General features: G+C 35.6%; 1 protein-coding gene across 5 annotated transcripts in view; it reads right to left on the reverse strand.

Moving 5' to 3' along the window:
* Positions 1-23,418, reverse strand: part of LOC105483650 (apolipoprotein O like) — a 96,774-nt gene that overhangs the window by 14,501 nt on the left and 58,855 nt on the right. For 3 of the 5 annotated variants that reach the window (XM_011744614.2, XM_011744615.2, XM_011744618.2), the window contains 4 exons: positions 20,601-20,692; positions 13,807-13,920; positions 13,527-13,644; positions 216-774 (listed from right to left, as the gene is read on the reverse strand). In XM_011744614.2, the coding sequence (XP_011742916.1) occupies positions 686-774; positions 13,527-13,644; positions 13,807-13,920; positions 20,601-20,692 (413 nt within the window). In that variant the 3' untranslated portion in view covers positions 216-685. Of the gene's footprint in view, positions 1-214; positions 775-13,526; positions 13,645-13,806; positions 13,921-20,600; positions 20,693-23,418 lie in introns of those variants that run through there. The other 2 variants (XM_011744616.3, XM_011744619.2) reach the window with 2 other exon arrangements.

Genomic DNA, 23,418 nt, shown 5'->3' on the forward strand with positions numbered 1-23,418 from the left:
GAGAATAAAAGGTTTGTAATACCTCTTCTAGGGAAAACAATAGTAAACCACTCAGGAACCAGTAGAAGGATTGCCAAGCAGTATGAGGAAGCCTGTGTAGCATATGGCCCTCTCAAATAGTTAAAGATGTTTTCAGATATTTAAGAGGAATAACATTAACAAAACCAAGAGACAAAGCCAAGCTTAAGTCCCATAAAACATAGATATTTTATTCCAGCTCTAGGAAACGGGAAAAAAAAAAAAAAAAAAAAAAGAGGGAAACACATCTTTCCACACACCATTCTAATTTAACCGACATTAGTCTGGGAAAGCTAGAGCAGAAATATATGTTTATATGTATAAATATGTATGTCTTTATACATACATATATGTATTTTCAGATTTTAATCTCACTGGAGTTCATGTCTTCATTTTTTTTTTTTAAATGCCCTTAAAGGTCATCAAATGCAAGCTAATACTTCTACCTAAGTCTCCTCATCAATCATTTAACATTGTTTGCATTGCATTCAGTTTGTCTGTTAACCACTTATGTAATTTATCAAATTGTACATTCGGATATGTAAGGGAAAAACTTGGTTTAAGTAATACTCTATGTATCAGTTACCCATTACATGATTTTTTTCATCATTATTTGCAACGTCACACATCTTGTAGTTTTCTATGTAGTCTCTGTATGCAGTCTACTTCAGCTTCTAGTGCTGTACATATCTATATCTTCTGGGTGGGACTGCCCGTGATCCATGAGCTTGGGGTCAGGCATAAACTGTGTTGCACCTGATAAAGTATTAAAATGAAAAAAAAAAAATTAGTCACTTAACTAATTTATTTTTCATACTGGGAAGACAGCAGTGAACAAACCAGATAAAAATCTCTGGTGACATAGACCTAACATTTGAGTTAGGTGAGACAAACTAATTAAATATATATCAGATGATGGTTAAGTGTTATGTGAAAAAATGAAACAAGGAGGGGTATATGGAGTGCTTAAGTGATCTGTAATTTTAAATAGGGCAGCCAGGGAAAGCCTTCCGAAAAGGTGATATATGAGCTGAGAACTGAAGGAGGTGAGGGTGTGCACCCTTATAGATACCAGCAGGCAATGCCTTCCAGGATGAGCAGACAGCAAGTGTAATGGACCTGAGGTATATCTGAGGAACCAATATGGCTGGAACAGAGTAGACAAATGTGGTGTATGTAGGGGTGGCGGCAAGGCAGTGAGAGAGAGAATGATAGGAGATGTCATCAAAAAGACAATGGAAAGCTAGGTCACATAGGGCCATGGTAAAGATTTTGGCTTTAAGTGAGATGAGAAGCTACTGGACAATTTTGAGTAGAGGAGTGAATGATGCTATGTTTTTTAAAAAGATCACTCTTGGCTATGGGGAAAAGAAACTACAGGGAAACTGCAGGGAGACCAGTTAGAAAGCAATTACAGCACTCCAAAAGACATGCTGAGGGCTTTAGTTACAATGGTAGCCGTAGAAGTGGAGAAAAGGTACCAGATTCTGGATAATGCTGAAGGTAGAATGGACAAGATTTCCTAAATGGATTGACTATGTCTTATGAGCGAAACTCTTCAACTTGAGGAACCGGAAGAATGGAGGTGACATTTACGGAGATAGAGGAAAATGTGGGAGAAGCAGGTTTACGGGAAAACAAATGAATCATTAAGTGTTGGATGTGTTAAATTTGAATTGCTTACTTAACATCTGAGTACAAATGAGTTAAGATTAGGAGATGTTAAAAAGGTGAGGAGAATGTAGGAAAGAAGACTAAGGTGGAAAGCCAGTGAATGAGGTAAGAGAACCAAGAGCAACAGATATCCCACAGGCCAAGTGAAGATATTGTTTGAAGGAGGAAGGAATTTAACCTGTGTCAAAGGTTACTGATGGATTGCATAAGATGGAGATTGAGAATCAACTCCTGGATTTGGCAAAGTGTGGATCACTGGTGAACTTGACAGGCTTCCTGTGTCCCCGGCAAGCAGCTAAGTTATTTTCATGCATTATCTCATAATCCCACCATGAAGTAGATACTATTTTTACATTGTCCTTATTTTACAGATAAGAAAATTTTAATTTGGAGAGGTTAAGTAACTTGACCAAAGTCATTTGGCTGATATGTGGTGGAGCCAGGAATGAATCCACATTTGCCTGACCCCAACATAACAACCCAGGCTCTTCTTTAAAATGATGTTTGTAGCAGTAAAAATCTCATACAACTAGTTTTAGTACTAAACAAGATAATGCACACAAACTGCTGCATATAATACCTTGTGCATGGTAAGTAGGCAAGAGACAACTATTTTATATTTACTTTATGACATAATACTACAAACATTTTTTCAGAAATTTGTTTTTATTTTAAATACGTTCAAAATAGGATTCATTTTAAAATTAATTTTATTACATTTGGGAACCATACCTTTTCTGCATAAAATAATTTAGTTTCCAGTTTTATAACGAAAACAAAGGAGAGAAATTGGAATACAATGATTTATCTTAAACCTATCTTTTCTAAAATGTATTTTACAGTGTGACACACCTATGTGTAACTTCATCACCAAATATATTAACCAAACAACCAGATTCATAAGTAATTAGTATTCATGATGGTACAGGTAATGCAGCTCTCCACAGAATAAATTCTTAACCTCTTGTCTCTTTGGGGGTATGTTATAGAACTCATGTAATCTATTAACTTGGATGAGGAAAATTTGTCATTATTTTCACTTACCTCTGACTTAAATGGACATTTTCTTCAATAATGAATACAGGCAACAAAACACAATAGTAACAGCAGTGCCTCAGATTTCTTTGTCACCAACAGAAATCACAGGTATCTTATTACATTATAGTTGCAGATTATCTCAAAATATTCACACTCACCGCTACTTAAAAATTAAAAGTCATTAGACCTATTGTTAGATGCTGTTGTTTAATACACTTAAGGAAGTTCATACATTACTATGTGTTTTACTTTCTGCATTTGAAAACATTCTGAGAAGAGTTTGTAGCAAAAAAAATGGTTAGGAATCCACTGATGGTTCTGCTGTATCTCTACTGCCATCTGGTGGGTACCATTGCTCAGTACAAGTGAAAAGAATGGTGCAACAAGTTTTTTTATCAAGCAGAAAACACTATATAGTAGGCATGTGACAAATAATTATTTTATATAAATCTCAATGTGTCAAATTTGCTTAACAGTGTTCATCAACTAAGTTATTTAGCACTTCTAAATACTTCCTTAATTTATATTCTTGTCCAAAGTTTGGTGAAAGATCTACCTTACACCAATTTCCTGAATTAGAAAGATTTTTTTGCCTTTAGATCACTCCTCAAAATTTCTTAAAAGGCTTCAAGATTTTAATTTATTCACAACTTAAAACAGAGATTCTTAGCGAGAGTAGTATGTAAAAGAATCCTCTGTAAAGCTCTTCCTAAAATCCACCTGCTTAGAGGCCTCACCTCTGGAGATTCAGATTTATAATTCTTCATAGAGTCTAGACCTATGAATTTTGAAAAACAGCGCAAAACCCTCAAGTAATTGTGATATGGATCCCTCTGGTTTAGAACCACTTAGCCTGTCATTTGATTTCTATCTTTTTAAAAAGCTTCATCTCAAAGGCCGGGCGTGGTAGCTCAAGTATGTAATCCTAACACTTTGGGAGGCCGAGGCGGGCGGATCACAAGGTCAGGAGATCAAGACCATCCTGGTTAACATGGTGAAACCCTGTCTCTACTAAAAATACAAAAAATTAGCTGGGCATGGTGGCAGGTGCCTGTAGTCTCAGTTACTTGGGAGGCTCAGACAGGAGAATTGCTTGAACCCGGGAGGCGGAGGTTACAGTGAGCCGAGATCACACCACTGCACTCCAGCCTGGGTGACAGAGTGAGACTCCATCTCAAAAAAAAAAAAAAAAAAAAACCACACACACACACACACACAAAACACATTTCATCTCATGCTCTTATAAGCAACTAAGAATTGTATCTTTCTTAGAAATTTCTTCATTTCTTGAGTGGATTAAGGGCTCTCTTACCCTCCCAAAGAATAAGCTGTCATAAAACTCTTCTTGAATCTGAATGCCCTAATCATCATAATGCATTCCTTCGCAATTTTATGTTTGCTCTCTAATAAGAACCATTTCTGCTTAAAGCTTTTTAGAAGATTTTTCAAAAAGTTGGTGTTATAACAAATAGGAAAGAAATATGTTCAAAGTTATAAGACATCACTGAATTATATCTCAAATAACATGTGATAATTTAGTTCACATGTTATCTCATTGATATTTTAAGCAAGTTAGGTACAAAAAAAGGGGACAGATAACTAATAAATTACAGAGTGAAGTTAGGATTGTTACAAATTCTCTTTTGGTTTCTTGTGTATAAAATCAGGGTAACATTCAGCATGCAGCTTCTTAGCAACTCAAATACTTAAAGACACTAGTCACTATAAAGTACTTTCTCAAACTTTTCCATTCCTTTTTTCTCTGTGTGCTTCAGTTTGGCTATTTTTTATTGATTTGTCTTTGAATTCATTAATTCTGTGCTTTCTGGTATATAGTCATCTGTTAAACCCATCCAATGAGTTCTTAATTTTGGGTACTGTATTTTTCACTTCTAGAATGTCCACTAGAATTTTTTTTAACAGATTCCAAGTCCCTGTGACATTCTCCATCTTTTCATCCATTTTGTCCATCATTTCTTTTTTCTATTTCATGTATTAATTATAGTTATTTTAAAGTCCTTTTCAGTTAACTTCAATATTTAGGTCATCTGTGGGTCTGCTGTTATTGTTATATTTATTTATTTTTTCTTTTGACTGTCAGTCACATCTTCTTGCCTTTTTGCATAACTAGTATTTTGTTTGTTTGTATAGTGGACATTTTGTATAAAAGAAAGGTAGAAGCTCCAGAAGATAAAGGGCACCAGACAGGGGTGCCCTTTATCTCTTTAGAAAGGGCAAAACACTTACTATCTCAATCTAGTCAGGCATTGAGCTGGGTCTGGGCTGCGTTCTAATTTTAGTAAGAGTCAGTTAACCTCTGGTTCCTCTCAGTTCAGGTATGGCACTCCCAAGCTTCTGACTGACAGTCTGACTAGTTTCTGTCTCCACAGCACCAAAAAACTGTAGGAAATCCGGTTTTGCCCTTAAGAGGTTTTGAGTTTGGCTATTTAGTCTCTGAATCCACAAAAAATCTGGCAACTACCATGAGGGAGATATGACTCATGCATATGTGGCACATCCCCTCTCTCTAGAAGAGGAATTGGCAAACTTTTCTGCAAAAGGTTAGTAGTAAATATTTTTGACTTTGTGAACCATATGGTCTCTGTCACAAGTGCTCAACTCTGCCACTGTAGTGTAAGAGCAGCCATAGACAATACATAGATCAATGTGTGTGGGTATGTTCAATTAAAATGTCATTTCTGGACATTCAGATCCAAATTTCATGTAATTTTCACTTGCTATGAAATATTATTCTTTTGATTTTTTTCAACCATCATGGTTAGCTTGCAGAATATACAAAAATAGTGAGTCAGGACACCTCATACAGGCGGATGCCCCTCTGGGACACAGCTTCAAGAGGAAGGATCAGGCAGCAATATTTGCTGTTCTGCAGTCTCCGCTGGTGATACCCAGGCAAACAGGGTCTAGAGTGGACCTCTAGCAAATTCCAACAGACCTGCAGCTGAGGGTCCTGACTGTTAGAAGGAAAACTAACAAACGGAAAGGAAGAGCATCAACATCAACAAAAAGGACATCCATACAAAAACTCCATCTGTAGGTCACCAGCATCAAAGACGAAACGTGGATAAAACCACAAAGATGGGGAGAAACCAGAGCAGAAAAACTGAAAATTCTAAAAACAGGAGCACCTCTTCTCCTCCGAAGAATCGCAGCTCCTCCCCATCAATGGAACAAAGCTGGACGGAGAATGACTTTGACGAGCTGACAGAAGTAGGCTTCAGAAAGTCGTTAATAACAAACTTCTCTGAGCTAAAGGAAGATGTCCGAACCCATCGCAAGGAAGCTAAAAACCTTGAAAAAAGATTAGATGAATGGCTAACTAGAATAAACAGTGTAGAGAAGACCTTAAATGACCTGATGGAGCTGAAAACCATGGCACGAGAACTACATGACACATGCACAAGCTTCAATAGCCGATCCAATCAAGTGGAGGAAAGGGTAACAGTGATTGAATTAATGAAAAATTAATGAAACAAAGCAAGAAGAGAAGTTTAGAAACAAAAGAGGAAAAAGAAATGAACAAAGCCTCCAAGAAATATGGGACTATGTGAAAAGGCCAAATCTATGTTTGATTGGTGTATCTGAAAGTGATGGGGAGAATGGAATCAACTTTTGAAAAACACCCTTCAGGATATCATCCAGGAGAACGTCCCCAACCTAGCAAGGCAGGCCAACATTCAAATTCAGGAAATACAGAGAACACCACAAAGATACTCCTCGAGAAGAGCAAACACAAGACACATAATTGTCAAATTCAGCAAGGTTGAAATGAAGGGAAAAATGTAAAGGGCAGCCAGACAGAAAGGTTGGGCTACCCATAAAGGGAAGCCCATCAGACTAACAGCAGATCTCTCAGCAGAAACTCTACAAGCCAGAAGAGAGTGGGGGCCAATATTCAATATTCTTAAAGGAAAGAATTTTCAACCCAAAATTTCATATCCAGCCAAACTAAGTTTTATAAGTGAAGGAGAAATAAAATCCTTTACAGACAAGCAAATGCTGAGAGATTTCGCCACCACCAGGCCTATTTTACAAGAGATCTTGAAGGAAGCATTAAACATGGAAAGGAACAACTGAAACCAGCCACTGCAAAAAAATGTCAAACTCTAAAGACCACCGATGCCAGGAAGAAACTCCAACAACTAACGGGCAAAATAACCAGCTAACATCATAATGACAGGATCAAATTCACACATAACAATATTAACCTTAAATGTAAATGGGCTGAATATTCCAATTAAAAGACACAGACTGACAAATTGAATAGAGTCAAGACCCAATAGTGTGCTGTATTCAGGAGACCCATCTCACGTGCAGAGACACACATAGGCTCAAAATAAAGGGATGGAGGAAGATCTAACAAGCAAATGGAAACCAAAAAAAAAAAAAAAAAAAAAGCAGGGGTTGCAATCCTAGTCTCTGATAAAACAGGCTTTAAACCAACAAAGATCAAAAGAGACAAAGGAGGCCATTATATAATGGTAAAGGAAAAATTCAACAAGAAAAGCTAACTATCCTAAATATATATGTACCCAATACAGGAGCACCCAGATTCATAAAACAAGTCCTTAGAGACCTACAAAGAGACTTAGACCCCACACAATAATAATGGGAGACTTTAACCCCCCACTGTCAATATTAGACAGATCAATGAGACAGAAGGTTAACAAGGATACCCAGGACTTGAACTCAACTCTGCATCAAGCAGACCTAAGAGATATCTACAGAACTCTCCACCTCAACACAACAGAATATACATTCTTCTCAGCACCACATCGCACTTATTCCAAAATTGACCACATAGTTGGAAGAAAAGCACTCCTCAGCAAATGTAAAAGAAGAGAAATCACAACAAATTGTCTCTTAGACCACAGTGCAATCAAATTAGAATTCAGGATTAATAAACACACTCAAAACTGCACAACTACATGGAAACTGAACAATCTGCTCCTGAAGCACTACTGGGTACATAACGAAACGAAGGAAGAAATAAAGATATTCTTTGAAACCAATGAGAACAAAGACACAATGTACCAGAATCTCTGAGACACATTTAAAACAGTGTGTACGGGGAAATTTATAGCACTAAATGCCCACAAGAGAAAGTAGGAAATATCTAAAATCAACATCCTAACATCACAATTAAAAGAACTAGAGAAGCAAGAGCAAACAAATTCAAAAGCTACCAGATGGCAAGAAATAACTAAGATCAGAGCAGAAGTGAAGGAGATAGAGACATAAAAAAATCCTTCAAAAAAAAAAAAATCAATGAATCCAGGAGTTGGTTATTTGAAAACATCAACAAAACTGATAGACCACTAGCAAAACTAATAAATAAGGAAAGAGAGAAGAATCAAATAGATGCAATAAAAAAAATGATAAAGGGGATATCACCACCAACCCCACAGAAATACAAACTACCATCAGAGAATACTATAAACACCTCTACGTAAATAAACTTGAAAATCTAGAAGAAATGGATGTATTCCTGGACACATACAACCTCCCTAGACTAAACCAGAAAGAAGTTGAATGTCTGAATAGACCAATAACAGGCTCTGAAATTGAGGCAACAATTAACAGCCTACCAACCAAAAAAAGTCCAGGACCAGACAGATTCACAGCCGAATTCTACCAGAGGTACAAGGAGGAGCTGGTATCATTCCTTCTGAAACTATTCCAATCAATAGAAAAAGAGGGAATCCTCCCAAACTCATTTTATGAGGCCAACATCATCCTCATACCAAAGCCTGGCAGAGACACAACAAAAAAAGAGAATTTTAGACCAATACCCTGATGAACATCGATGCGAAAATCCTCCATAAAATACTGGCAAAACGAATCCAGCAGCACATCAAAAAGCTTATCCACCACGATCAAGTAGGCTTCATCCCTGGGATGCAAGGCTGGTTCAACATACACGAATCAATCAACGGAATCCATCACATAAACAGAACCAATGACAAAAACCACATGATTATCTCAATAGATGCAGAAAAGACCTTTGACAAAATTCAACAGCCCTTCATGCTAAAAACTCTCAATAAACTAGGTACTGATGGAATGTATCTCAAAATAATAAGAGCTATTTCTTACAAACCCACAGCCAATATCATACTGAATGGGCAAAAACTGGAAAAATTCCCTTTGAAAACTGGCAAAAGACAGGGATGCCCTCTCTCACCACTCCTATTCAACATAGTGTTGGAAGTTCTGGCCAGGGCAATCAGGCAAGAGAAAGAAATAAAGGGTATTCAACTAGGGAAAGAGGAAATCAAATTGTCCCTGTTTGCAGATGACATGATTGTATATTTAGAAAACCCCATCGTCTCAGCCCCAAATCTCCTTAAGCTGATAAGCAACTTCAGCAAAGTCTCAGGATACAAAATAAATGTGCAAAAATCACAAGCATTCCTATACACAAATAACAGACAATCAGACAGCCAAACCATCAGTGAACTCCCATTCACAATTGCTACAAAGAGAATAAAATACCTAGGAATCCAACTTACAAGGGATGTGAAGGACCTCTTCAAGGAGAACTACAAACCACTGCTCAATGAAACAAAAGAGGACACAAACAAATGGAAGAATATTCCATGTTCACGGACAGGAAGAATCAATATCATGAAAATGGCCATACTGCCCAAGGTAATTTACAGATTCAATGACATCCCCATCAAGCTACCAATGACTTTCTTCACAGAATTGGAAAAAACTACTTTAAAGTTCATATGGAACCAAAAAAGAGCCCACGTTGCCAAGACAATCCTAAGCCAAACGAACAAAGCTGGGGGCATCATGCTACCTGACTTCAAACTATACTACAAGGCTACAGTAACCAAAACAGCATGGTACTAGTACCAAAACAGAGATATAGACCAATGGAACAGAACAGAGGCCTCAGAAAGAACACCACACATCTACAACCATCTGACCTTTGACAAACCTGACAAAAACAAGACATGGGGAAAGGATTCCCTTTTTAATAAATGGTGCTGGGAAAATTGGCTGGCCATATGTAGAAAGCTGAAACTGGATCCCTTCCTTACACCTTATACAAAAATTAATTCAAGATGGATTAAGGACTTAAATGTTAGACCTAAAACCTTTTACCTTAGAAGATAACCTAGGCAATACCATTCAGGACATAGGCATGGGAAAGGACTTCATGACTAAAACCCCAAAAGCAATGGCAACAAAAGACAAAATAGACAAATGGAATCTAATTAAACTAAAGAGTTTCTGCACAGCAAAATAAACTACCATCAAAGTGAACAGGTAACCTACAGAATGGGAGAAAATCTTTGCAATCTACCCATCTGACAAAGGGCTAATATCCAGAATCTACAAAGAACTTAAACATATTTACAAGAAAAAAACAAACAACCCCATCAAAAAGTGGGTGAAGGATATGAACAGACACTTCTCAAAAGAAGACATCTGTGCAGTCAACAGACACATGAAAAAATGCTCATCATCACTGGTCATCAGAGAAATGCAACTCAAAACCACAATGAGATACCATCTCACACCAGTTAGAATGGCGATCATTAAAAAGTCAGGAAACAACAGGTGCTAGAGAGGATGTGGAGAAATAGGAACGCTTTTACACTGTTGGTGGGAGTGTAAACTAGTTCAACCATTGTGAAAGACAGTGTGGCGATTCCTCAAGGATCTAGAACTAGAAATACCATTTGACCCAGACATCCCATTACTGGGTATATGTTTATTGTGGCACTATTCACAATAGCAAAAACATGGAACCAACCCACATGTCTATCAGTGATAGACTGGATTAAGAAAATGTGGCAAATACTCACCATGGAATACTATGCAGCCATAAAAAAGGATGAGTTCATGTCCTTTGTAGCGACATGGATGAAGCTGGAAACCATCATTCTAAGCAGACTGTCACAAGGACAGAAAACCAAACACCGCATGTTCTCACTCACAGGTGGGAATTGAATAATGAGAACACTTGGACACAGTGTGGGGAACATCACACACAGGGGCCTATTTTGCGGTGGGGGAGATGGGAGAGGGACAGCATTAGGATAAATACCTAATGTAAATGATGAGTTAATGGGTGCAGCACACCAACATGGCGCATGTATACCTATGTAACAAATCTGCACGTTGTGCACATGTACCCTAGAACTTAAAGTAGAATTTTTTTAAAAAATAAAGAATATAGGTTTTGCATATTTATCACCTAAAAAAAAATAGTGAGTCGAGTCAGAATTGGCATACGAGCCATAGTTTCTCAACTTCTGCTTTAGAGGGACATTAATTTTGTAAGACTGTGAGAGATTTCATTCTGCTTTCATCAGATTCTTGAAGAGGTCTATGACACCAAATTTCTAAATTTGTGATTCCCAAAATAACAATTTTCTCCATTAATGTACATGAGATGGTAGAGAACCACCAAACTCATATTCAGAGCCACAACATATAGTTGGACAGTACACCCTATCTCTTCTGTATGGTGATAAGTGGTAGCCATGGCTAGGCTCACTAGGTAAGTGACTTGCTCCTTAAGTATGCTCAGTGAAAATCTGTTTCTCATCAAAATGGCTAATTACTCTAGGCAAATGATAATAATGATATATTTTAATACCCACTGATACCCTTTAGTATGTCCCTGGCATTGTAGTTAGTGCTTTACATGCAATATCTCATGTAATCCTCACAACCATGTGAGAACTGTTATTGTCCCTTTTTTGTTGGATGAGGAGACTGTGGCTTGAACTGTTTGATAACCTGTCCCAGGTAACAGAACTAGTAAATGCTGGATCTGGGATTTTGATTCAAGTGTTATTCTATAACCTGTGCTCACAATCACTACTGTTTCCCATGGTGAAAAAAAACTGTTTTATTCTACATATGAAACGTGGAAATGGTGAATCCCAAGGTTATACTGTATAATAAACTCCAAATGATATATTTTTATGTACTGGGTGTTGGTATGCCCCAAAAGTTCACATGTTGAGACCCTATCTCCCCCATTGTGATGGTATTAGGAGGTGGGGAGCTTTGGGAAGTGATTAGAATTAGAGGAGGTGATGATGGTGGAACGTTCGTGAATGGGATCAGTAGTGCCCTTATGAATCTTGAGAGAACTTGCTTCCCTCTGCTCTCTGCCATGTGAGAACACAATGAGAAGTAGGCTGTCTACAAGCCAGAAAAGGGCCTTCACCAGAACCTGACCATGTTGGCACCCTGATCTCAGAATTTCAGTCTCTAAAACTGTAAGAAATAAATATCTGTTGTTTATAAGTCACCCAGTCCATGGTATTTTTTACAGCAGCTCAAACTGACCAAGACATATATGATAAGAATGAGTAGCACTGGCATCTCTTTCTCCCTCTGCATCATCTCGATAGAATGCTTTTCATATACCACGTCACCCAAGACAGGCAAATAAAGGGTTCCAGAATCTAGATGTGTGAACAAAAAGACATTAGCTTTGGAAAGTTTTGGTCCCACTGTTAAGGTGTAGTATGTTTCATCTTCATAAAGATACTTTGGAATTAACAGGCATTTGGAAAAATGACCATACATTATATTCTTGTGAGAATATGGTCACCTGCAGATTAGTCAGAGAGTCTAAAAACTTTAAAACTTGTCTTGATTAGTTAGGAGAGAAGACAGAGGAAAATAGTAAAACTCAAATCAGGTTTGTTATTCAATGACAGTTTTTATGAAGATTAAGTGAGAGGAGGGGGCTGAAATTAGAGACTAAATTCCGGTTTTAAATTAGATAACCTATACACAATGGAAAGAGCTTAGACTCTGATGTCAAGAAGATCTAGGCCATAAACACAACTCTGCTACTCACAAGCTATATGATTTGGGGCAAGTTATTTTAGCTCCCTGAGTCTCAGTCTCTTCATCATAAAATGGGAATAATTACCGATCCAGCAGAGGTTTTTGTTTTGTTTTGTGGGTAAGGGCTGAATAACATAATATACTTCTAGCTCTCTGCATCACAGTATGTGTTTGATACAGGGTGGATATTATTATTCCCCAACCTCTGAGTTAGTCACCTTTCCTTTGCAATAAGACAACGGGTTTTACAATTCACATTGTACATATAGATAAACCTATGCAAATCCATAAGAATACATTGTCAAAATGGTATTAAACACTCTGTCACCTTCTTTGTGATCACAGTAAAATCATGGCAGTATTTGTTTAGAAAGTATAATTGTCACTGTTTGGTTTCACAAAGTATTTATTGCCAGTATGGAATACCAGCAACATTATAAGTATTATAATTGATGATATTTCTACTATTTGATGCTGAAAGTTCTTTTGGTGCCTAAACTTAATAAAACTAAACTTAATAAAAATAAAACAGTCTTAAGATTGACAGGGAGACTGATAGGTAAATAGCACAAAAAAATGGAAGCTGACATTTCTTTATGTAGGTGTGACTCATCCCTTTAAAATTACAGAATCTAGAAAGGCCCATTTCCCCCACCTGATAAAATAGCTCAAATTTATAAAGTTATATTAAATGCTTCACCCAATCAACGTGTTGGTGCTACTCTATATACTCACATACAAAGATCTATATTATGAACTATGTGGTAATTTAAAGCCATTGCAGGTACCTAAGTACCTCATAACCTAAAAAGAAACACAAACCACAGATTGAAAAAGACAAAATATTTATGGGGAGAATACATCTTAGTTCAAACCACTAATGATAATGCAATCAAATTATTTAAGAAAAGAATGAAAACAAAATTAACTTATACCCAACAAACCTGAAGTGGATTCTGATTTGGTCTTCGCTTCAGAGCTGAGTTCTGTTGGCAAGGGCACTGAGTGTTTCAAGACGTCAGTTGTTTTTGCAGGTACTTCTATTTCGACAGAGGATCCTAGCTGTTTACCAAACAGATTTTTCCTTCATAAGTAAATCATTTTACTAATTCCTTCATCTACTTTCTCATTTTATCCTCGACCTCTGTCCAGTACCCTCATTACAAGCCAACACCCACCCAAACAAAACTCAATGTTGACCGCCTTGCTCCATGTAAACTCTACCTTAGTTTTTTCTTTATGTTTAGGGAGTGACTCTTCTTTGCTGCTTTTTGTCCACAGTGATTTAACTGCTCCAAAAATTTGCTGGCTTGTAGCATATATCTTTTTCCCTGTTACCTAATTAAAACAAAAAGTAAGTCAAATAACATATTTTTAAAAGTTAAAATTAAAAATGTATTTTAGATTTGTCAGGTATTTTTTTTTTTTTTTTTTTTTTGAGACAGAGTCTCCTCTGTCCAGGCTGGAGTGCAGTGGCGCGATCTCGGCTCACTGCAAGCTCCGCCTCCCGGGTTCACGCCATTCTCCTGCCTCAGCCTCCCGAGTAGCTGGGACTACAGGCGCCCACAACCGCGCCCGGCTAATTTTTTGTATTTTTAGTAGAGACGGGGTTTCACCGTGGTCTTGATCTCCTGACCTTGTGATCCGCCCGCCTCGGCCTTTGTCAGGTATTTTATGTGAACACTCAGATCAGAATCAATAAAGATATAAATCTCTAAATCATATAACACAAAGCACCATTTCTAAAATTTTATATGAAAAAATTGTTGTGTCACGCAAAGGGTTATAATGTATAATCTGCATTCACACTGTAACATATAAATTTGAAACTATGTCTTTTTAAAAAATTTTTTCAGCTTTAGTGAGATTAGACTGACATATATAAAATTGTATCTATTTAAGGTATATAACATGGTGATTTGATGTAAGTGAAAACTGTATTAACAGAAGTTTGGGGAATATAGTTCGAGATAATAAACTGCTGACTGAGAAAATGAGATTTTTAGCATGCTACAAAGTTAATGCTTTTGCTTAAAATTTAATGGTGCTTTCTCCATTCATAAAGAAATAAAAAGCATCAACTAATTCCTCCAAAGAATAATATTCTTTTGTGGTAGAAAGGTAAAATAAACAATGACTGATAAATACACTCAAGAAGAGAATGGGATGCTGGCTGAATTCCTAAAGTTACTGTTATTTTCATTCATCTCTATTTCTCTTTGAAAATCTACTTCTGATTTCTTCTTTTTCCTATTCTTCTCCAATCCTTTTGTTTATTATAGTTAAAGTAATTTCAATAGCCATTGATTTTTCAAGTTTTGAAGATGTTTTGAGGGTTTTCCAGGATTACAATTTCTACAAACATAAATTTTTTAAAAACTATGTTTCCATCCTCAATAGAAATATTTATTGTTTTTACTAAGTATATCTCTATACTTGAAAAGTTAAGTAATAAACTAATATAAAGAAATTCCTCCTCCTCCTCAAATATAACCTTGGTTTACAGTTATACATATATTCTTCCTGAATTTTTACTCATACATACATTATACATACACAGATTTTAAAACAAATGTAATGTTAATATTTATAGATCTTTCAAAAAAGATGAGGTAGATCTATATGTACTGGCATGAATGGAAGTCCATGATGAACCACTAATTTGAAGAAGTTATAGAATAGATTACATAATACAATCTCAATTAATTTTTCAATTAAATTTTAAAATAAATTACACATGTATTTAGTTTGTTTTCCTTTTCAAATACTTGGGATCACAGTAAACATGTTATTCTGAGATATTATTTTTTTAAAAGCTTGACAATATTTCAAAGGCATGGTTCTATATTACTTTATATGCCATAGGTCTACTTTTTAAATTTGCTTCTTAGTTTAGTATTCTATAATGGATGCAACACAATTTGTTGAACAAATTCCCTATTGAGGCACAATGATTTAACAAATCCCCTAATGGTGAGCATATGGACTGTTTTCCTTTTTGTGGGTAGGTAGATGGCAAGTATAAGCAATGATGAAATTAGTATCCTTATACATACAACTGGGACCATAACCCTTATAGTATTTCCTCAAAATAAATTCCTAGAGCTGAAATTTCTGCACTGAAGAGTACACACATTTTAATTTGACAGTATTACCATGTTGCTCTCCAGAAAGTCAGCAATATACTGCAGCAATTTACATTCCCACCAAGAGTATATATCTGTTTTCCTACCCTATTTACCAGCAGTGATATTATAAGTCTTTTAAATCTTTGTCAAATTTAAAGGCTAAAAACCAATATCTAAATGATTTTTCAAATTTGCATTTATTTGTTGATGAAATCAAGTATCTCACGTACATTAGGCCATTTTTGTTTCTTATTTTGTAGACTGCTTGTTCAGGTATTTTTTCATTTTCCCAGAGGGCACATTCATCTTTTGCTCATTGATTTATAGGAGTTCTTAACACATGAAGGATATTAGTGCTTTGTCACATATGTTACAAATAGTTTTCCTAGTTTTTCATGTATCCATTAACATTGTGTATGGTAATATTGTAATCTACAGAAATGTATTAATTTTGATGTTGTCAAATATGTCAACTTTTTCTTTGATGGCTTCTAGATTGTAATTTGCTTAAGAAAGCCTTTCCTATCTCAAGATTAAACAGGTATTCCTCTTATTTCTTCTCATACCTTTTATAGTATTCTAGTTTATGGTTAGATGTTTATTCCACCTAGAATTAGTTTTCCCACGATAGTTGGTAAAGGTCTGAGTAATTTTCCAAACAGCCAATTATCCCAACACATTTCTCGAAAAAAAAAAAAATCTATCATTTCCATTACACACTGATTTGAAATGCCACCTGTACCACATATCCATCCCTACCCTCATGTGTACAAAGATATACTCAATATAATTGATTGAATATTCTCTTTTGTCCTCTTGATCTATTTTATTATGTATGCTATAGTAACCAATACACAGTAGACAGACAACAAATATTAGGTGAATGAATGTCACACTCCATTCAAATCCAGGGCTTTTGTAGGAACTGAATTAAATTTCTAGATTTTGAAACACCTGCCGTATTTCAACATTTAGTCTTTCATCCAGAAACAGGATACATCTCCAAAGATATTCAAGATTTTTTGTTAAACATTCTTTACATATAAGTGAGATCAAACAGTATTTGTCTTTCTGTGTCTATCTTATTTCACTGAGTATAATGCCCTCTGGGTTATCCATGCTGTTGCAAATGGCAGAATTTCCATTTTTAATGGCTAAATAGCACTCTGTTGTATATATGTACCGAATTATCTTTATCCATTTATCTACTGAGAGACACTTAGGTTGTTTCTAATCTTGACTATTGTGAATAATGCTGCAATGAACATGGAGGTGCATATATTTCTTCAAGATACTGATTTCATTTTTTTTTTTTTTGATATATATGCAGAATAGAAGCAGAGAGTAGAATGGAGGTTGCCAGGGGATAGGAGTGAGGTAAATGAGATGTTGGTCAAAGGGAACAAACTTTCAGTCATAAGATGAACAAGTTCTGGGTATATAATGTGCTGCATGGGTGGTGATGGATGTGTTAATTTGATTGTAATAATCATTACACTATATATGTATGTCAAATCATCATGTTGTATACCTTGAATATATTTAATCTTTATTCATCAATTAAATATTGTGAAAATTTAAAAATACCCTTCAGTAAAGTTTGATAGTTTATTTTTCTTTTAAACAGGTATTAAAACATTATTTGGTAAGTCTATTCTTAGATATTTTATAGCTTTCAAAGACAGACTACTTGTTACTTATTACATAAGTTAATAATAAAAATATTGTGAGGAAAATTATAAAGAGCAAAGAGTAATTCCATCTTGAAGAGTATTTTCAAAATGATGAATAACTGGAGTGAGTCTTTCATTGTTCAAAGGACCTTCTAGACTATCATTTCTTAAACTTTTTAATATCATAGACACCTTGGAGAAGCTCTTGAAAGCTATAGGCCCTTTCCTTCAGAAAAATACAGATACAGTTAAAAGCTCTCACCTGACATCCTTTTAGGAGACGTGACTGATTAATAAAATGTTTTTTAAATTTATTATAAATGATGTTTGTAGAATGCTGAACATTCATTCCTATCAGGTGCTCTCCAAAATGCTAAGGTACTATCTTTCGGAAGTTGATTAGTATGCTTATCAAGAGTAAGTTCCCTTTTTCCCCAAGTTGCTACATCAGTTTTACTTGTAATTAAACAGTCTAAATGTAACATAATATGATAAAATACAATTATAAAAATAATTATTGTTTCTAGGAAAATTAAGTTAAATGCTTCATAAAGACACAGATGTGAATGGCTAAAAAAATAACTGCTATGAAATTAGAGGTGAGCAAGACAATTATAACAGCTGGGAGAAGTAATAAACATCTAAAAGGATTCTGCACTCATCTTTTTTTTAATGTTTTTAATTGTTCATTCTATTTTAAAGGAACCTAATCTGGAAATTGTAGAAGACATAGTACAAACATGGCTTACCGTTGGAAAGATGTTATAGATCTTTAACCAGTAGACCAATACTCAAAGAAAAGCCCTACTTCAAAACAGAGAAAAGGAAAGACTTTTTTTTTTTTTTTTGAGATGGAGTCTCAATCTGTCTCCCAGGCTGGATGGAGTGCAATGGCACAATCTCGGCTCACTGCAACCTCTGCTGTCTGGGTTCATGTGATTCTCGTGCCTCAGCCTCCCGAGCAGATGGAATAACAGGCGCCCGCCACCAGGCCTGGCTAATTTTTGTATTTTTACTAGAGATGGGGTTTCACCATATTGGCCAGGCTGAAGAAAGACACTTATGTTTTAATTTGAAGTAAAATTGTGGGTATATATTTTTATATATATTTTTACAACTCGCTGCTTTAACACTTTTGATTAATTGTTAACTACTAGTCCTGATTATGTCAAATAAGGTTTTTCTTGTACACCCATGACTTTTCATAAAGTTTTGGAGAGGAGGGTGTGCTACAGACTCTCTAAAGTCCATCATGAATCTCAGGTTAAAAAAATTATATATTTGAATTTTTAAAATATTAAATATGATATTATTATAGTCAAAAGAAAAGCAAGGATTTCAACCCTAAGAATTAAAGTAACAATTATTTACCCCAGAAGAACATTTACAAGTTAATCTCTTATATTAGAAAAATTGCTATTTGAAGTTCAGCAATTCTTTTTTTTCCTTTTGTAAAAGTAAAATTCAATACTTTATTTTAAAAAAGAAAAATAAGACACATACTATGATCTCATTCTTACCTGTCTATTCATACATTTGTTTTTCTATCTCTGTGTATGTATGTTAAGATGTCTAGAAGAACATTCCATCCAAATGTGGACATGGATATTTGTATGGATAGATGCATTTTGGGTGATTTTTTTCCCTAAACTTTTCTGAAATATTTAGATTATCTAAAGATAAGCAGGCACAATTTTTAAAAACAACCATGATGTCATTACTCTTAGAAAAAAGAAGAATCAGGGCTGGGCACAGTGGCTCACGCCGATAATCCCAGCACTTTGGGAGGCCGAGGCAGATGGATCACCTGAGGTCAGGAGTTCGAGACCAGCCTGGTCAACCTGGTGAAACTCCGTCTCTACTAAAATTACAAAAATTAGCTGGACATGCTGGTGGGCGCCTATAATCCCAGCTACTCGGGAGGCTGAGGCAGGAGAATTACTTGAATCCAGGAGGCGGAGGCTGCAGTGAGCCAAGATTGCGCCATTGCACTCCAGCCTGGGTGACAAAGCAAGACTCCATCTCAAAAAAAACAGAAAAAAAAAAAAAAAGAAGAATCAGTGGAAGCATCATCCACTGGGAGGAGTAATGAACATGGAGGCCAAAAAATCTGAAGCTCAGTATGATGTTGGGCAAATCAGTCACTATGAAACTCCTCTGAGCCACAGTTTCCCTACAGATAAATGAGAAAAGATCAAAGTTGAATTAAATGAGCTTAATGTTTTCTTCCAATACTAGCATTTTATTGATTTCAGTGGTTAATTCCTATGTAAATTATTAAGAAAGTTTTAAAAATAAGTTTACCATGTTATCAATTATTTCAGGTATAAGTAGACTTAATGAATAATGTTCTCTTCCTCTGTTACGAGCTTCTATAGTTTGATCACATTACAAACTACATAGTACACCATATCCTTGACACTCTCAAAATATTGATAGGCAACTTTCTCTACATCAATAGTTAAAGAGATGAAGCAATGGGAATACAAGTACAGAAAGTCCTTCTGGTAACACCACACATTGTTTCAAGCATGAGGGGGATATGTTAACTGTTGGTAATTAAGAGGAGAAGGAAAAGAGGGAGAAAAATGCATAACCCAAAGTTTTCCTTCTCAATCTGAACATGTGTTAAAAATAAAATACTGACAAAAACTGTTCAAATCATTAAAAGAATCTGGATTTGTACTTAAGCTCACAAGAAAAAGACAAAACAACTATAATAAGCATTTATACAGGTGTTTCTTAATTCTAAGTGGTTTCAATATTGAGTTTGTGTGTGTGTGTGTGTGTGTGTGTGTGTGTGTGTGTGTGTTTTACGTTCAAAAACCACTGAAGCCAATCTATCAACTGGTTGTTTCTCATGTCAGGTTAATCTGCTGAACCAAACAGCTGCTAGTATTTTAATCTTCTTTTAAATAAAAATTGAAGTTTATATACCTTAATAATGGAGCAGTATTTCTCCCCATAAATTCTAATTCAGTGTCTCTGAACGTAATCCTCAAATCTGCCTTTACATTGTTGAATTATATTTAAACAAATTCATCCTATTAAGATGGCATTTACCATGCTGAGATGCTAATGTGATTTGGCCAACAGAGTTGACACCAACTACATCTCTTAAAATTAAATGTTGAAGGTGCTGTGTAACATTTAAATATTGTCACACTGAGAGTTTAAACAAATACTGAAATGTTGCTATTATTTAAAAAGAACTTACCTTAGCAATTATTATGGACTGAACTGGGTAGCAAACAGTTGCTCCTAAAGTGGCCAGTCCCAGAGGATAAGTAATTTTCTTAAACTTGGAACCTATAAAATGCAAATAAATTATTAAACTCCAAATATATGCCACCAGAGAGTTGATGTTCTTATACTGTAATGCTTTCTTTGCTCCCCTGGTAAGCCATGACACTCTGTTAAATTACTTTTTATGTAATTATACCAATCAAGATGGAAGCCAAAATGCCCTTAAGGATCTCAAGTCAATTACCCCTTAGCTGTCATGTCCAATTTAACAAAAGTATTCTCAATCTAATACTGACAATTACCTACACAAAAGGAATGGATGATTTTCTGCTGCTTGAAAGCTAGGTATTTTTCATGTCCTACGAAACCCAAATTTATAACCACAATTTTGCAAGTATCTAATAAAGCATGATAATATAGAGAATTAATGAACTACTGTGTTTGTGACACCATATTAAAGTGAAATGGACTCTCTCTTTCGTCTCCTTTTTGATTAAGTATTTAGGAAGGTTAGTTACTCAACTAAATAATCAGCTAAGGACTTTAACAGGTGCATAACTCCTTCATGTCACTGATTTAGAATACTGAATAATAATTGCAAGTAACTTGACATAATTAATGCATATCAAAAAGTGCCTTAACTATGCATCATTTAAGAGTTATTTTCATATCTTTTTTTGGTAACAAAATCCTTTCAAAATATCTTTCAAATAGAATCTCCCTAGGAAATTCAATATATAAAACCTATAAACTTGATGCTGCTGTGACTAACTTTGGGGTAGGAAGCTCTGTATCAAACCCTGGCTATATGGCTTTTCCTTTATCCTGATACCACCACTAAACACTTCCATGAAACTAAGGGTTCTACAGAATAGTTTGAAATCCACCACTTTAAGCCATAGCTTAGTTCCAAGTAACTGTTGATTCAAAATAATATGTACGTTAAATGCTTCTCTGAGTATCTTAGACTGTATATATGATCTGGGTAATTGGATGATGGATTTTTAAATTGGGATAAGTACTTTCATGATCTGAAGCAGCTTATACAATCCCTAATCTAAAAAGGGAACAGCCTATCTGGTATATTATACAAATGAAAATGAATGTTTGCAGGCAAATTTGCAGTTTACGTAAGAGAAAAACTAGAGGTCTCTATCGGTCTGGTTTAACTATTATTAAGGAAGCTTTCTATAGTCATGTCTATAATGGACTGAGGTGGGGGGTGGCGGGCGGCCAGGCTGATTCGAACTAGTTTAGCTTTTCTTTAGATTTAGACTTTTGTGGTACGCAGAAAGAGGGTTTAAGTATATTAAAATGTCCTAAGTTGCTCCTTTACTCTAGTCCTGCTCGCTGTTATTCCGTTACCTATAGTTAAATTTCTTATTTCATAATTCTAATATCTCTTGATGTAAGTTCCCTTGACTTAACCAAATTCCCCTAATTGTGCTGCTCCTAAACATAGCAGGTGGCAGTTTTTCCTTATGTGTCATTTTAAAGATTTTAAAAAGACTTACAGTCATTCTCTCTTTACCTGATAAGAGAGGCCAGTCTGCAAGAAAAAACTACTCTGATATTTGCTGTTCTCCTCTATTTTTAAATAAAATGCATCCTGACAAGCAAATACTGAGGGATTTCATCACCACCACACCAGCATTGCAAGAGCTCTCAAAGGGAGCACTAAACACGGAAAGGAAAAACCATTACCAGCCACTACAAAAACACACTGAAGTACACAGACCAATGGCACTATGAAGCAACTACATTAACAAGTCTGCAAAATTAACCAGCCAGCACCATTATGACAGGATCAAATTCACACATAACAATATTAACCTTAAATGAAAATGGACTAAATGCCCCAATTAAAAGACACAGGATGGCAAGCCAGACAAAAAGACAAGACCCATCGGTGTGCTGTATTCAAGAGACACATCTCATGTGCAAAGACACACACAGACTCAAAATAAAGGATGCAGGAACATTTACCAAGCAAATGGAAAGCAGAAAAAAATCAGGGGTTGCAATCCTAGTGTCTGACAAAACAGACTTTAAACCAACAGATGTCAAAAAACACAAAGAAGGACATTACATAATGGTAAAGGGTTCAATTCAACAAGAAGAGCTAACTATCCTAAATATATATGCACCCAATACAAGAGCACCCAGATTCATAAAGCAAGTACTTAAAGACCTAAAAAGAGATACAGACCCACACATAATATAGTGGGAGACTTTAATACTCCACTGTCAGTATCAGACAGATCATCGAGACAGAAAATTACCAAAGATATTCGGGACTTGAACTCAACTCTAGATCAAGTGGACCTGATAGACATCTACAGAACTCTCCACTCCAGGAAAAAAACAAAAACAAAAACAAAAACAGAATACACATTTTTCTCAGTGCCATGTGGCACTTACTCTAAAATTGATCACATAATCGGAAGTAAAACACTCCTCAGCAAATGTAAAAGAACTGAAATCATAACAGTCTCTCAGACCACAGCACAATCAAATTAGAACTCAAGATTAAGAAACTCTCTCAAAACCGCACAACTACATGGAGATTGAACAAGCTGTTCTTGAATGACTTCTGGGTAAATAATGAAATTAAGGCAGAAATCAAGATGTTCTTTTAAATTAATGAGAACAAAGAGACAACGTGCCAGAATCTGCAATGCCGCTAAAGTAGTGTTAAGAGGGATATTTATAGCATTAAATGCCCACATCAAAAAGCTAAAAAGATCTCAAATTGACATCCTAACATGACAACTAAAATAACTAGAGAA

Source organism: Macaca nemestrina, chromosome X, assembly GCF_043159975.1.
Source record: "Macaca nemestrina isolate mMacNem1 chromosome X, mMacNem.hap1, whole genome shotgun sequence".
NCBI classification, from domain to species: domain Eukaryota; kingdom Metazoa; phylum Chordata; class Mammalia; order Primates; family Cercopithecidae; genus Macaca; species Macaca nemestrina.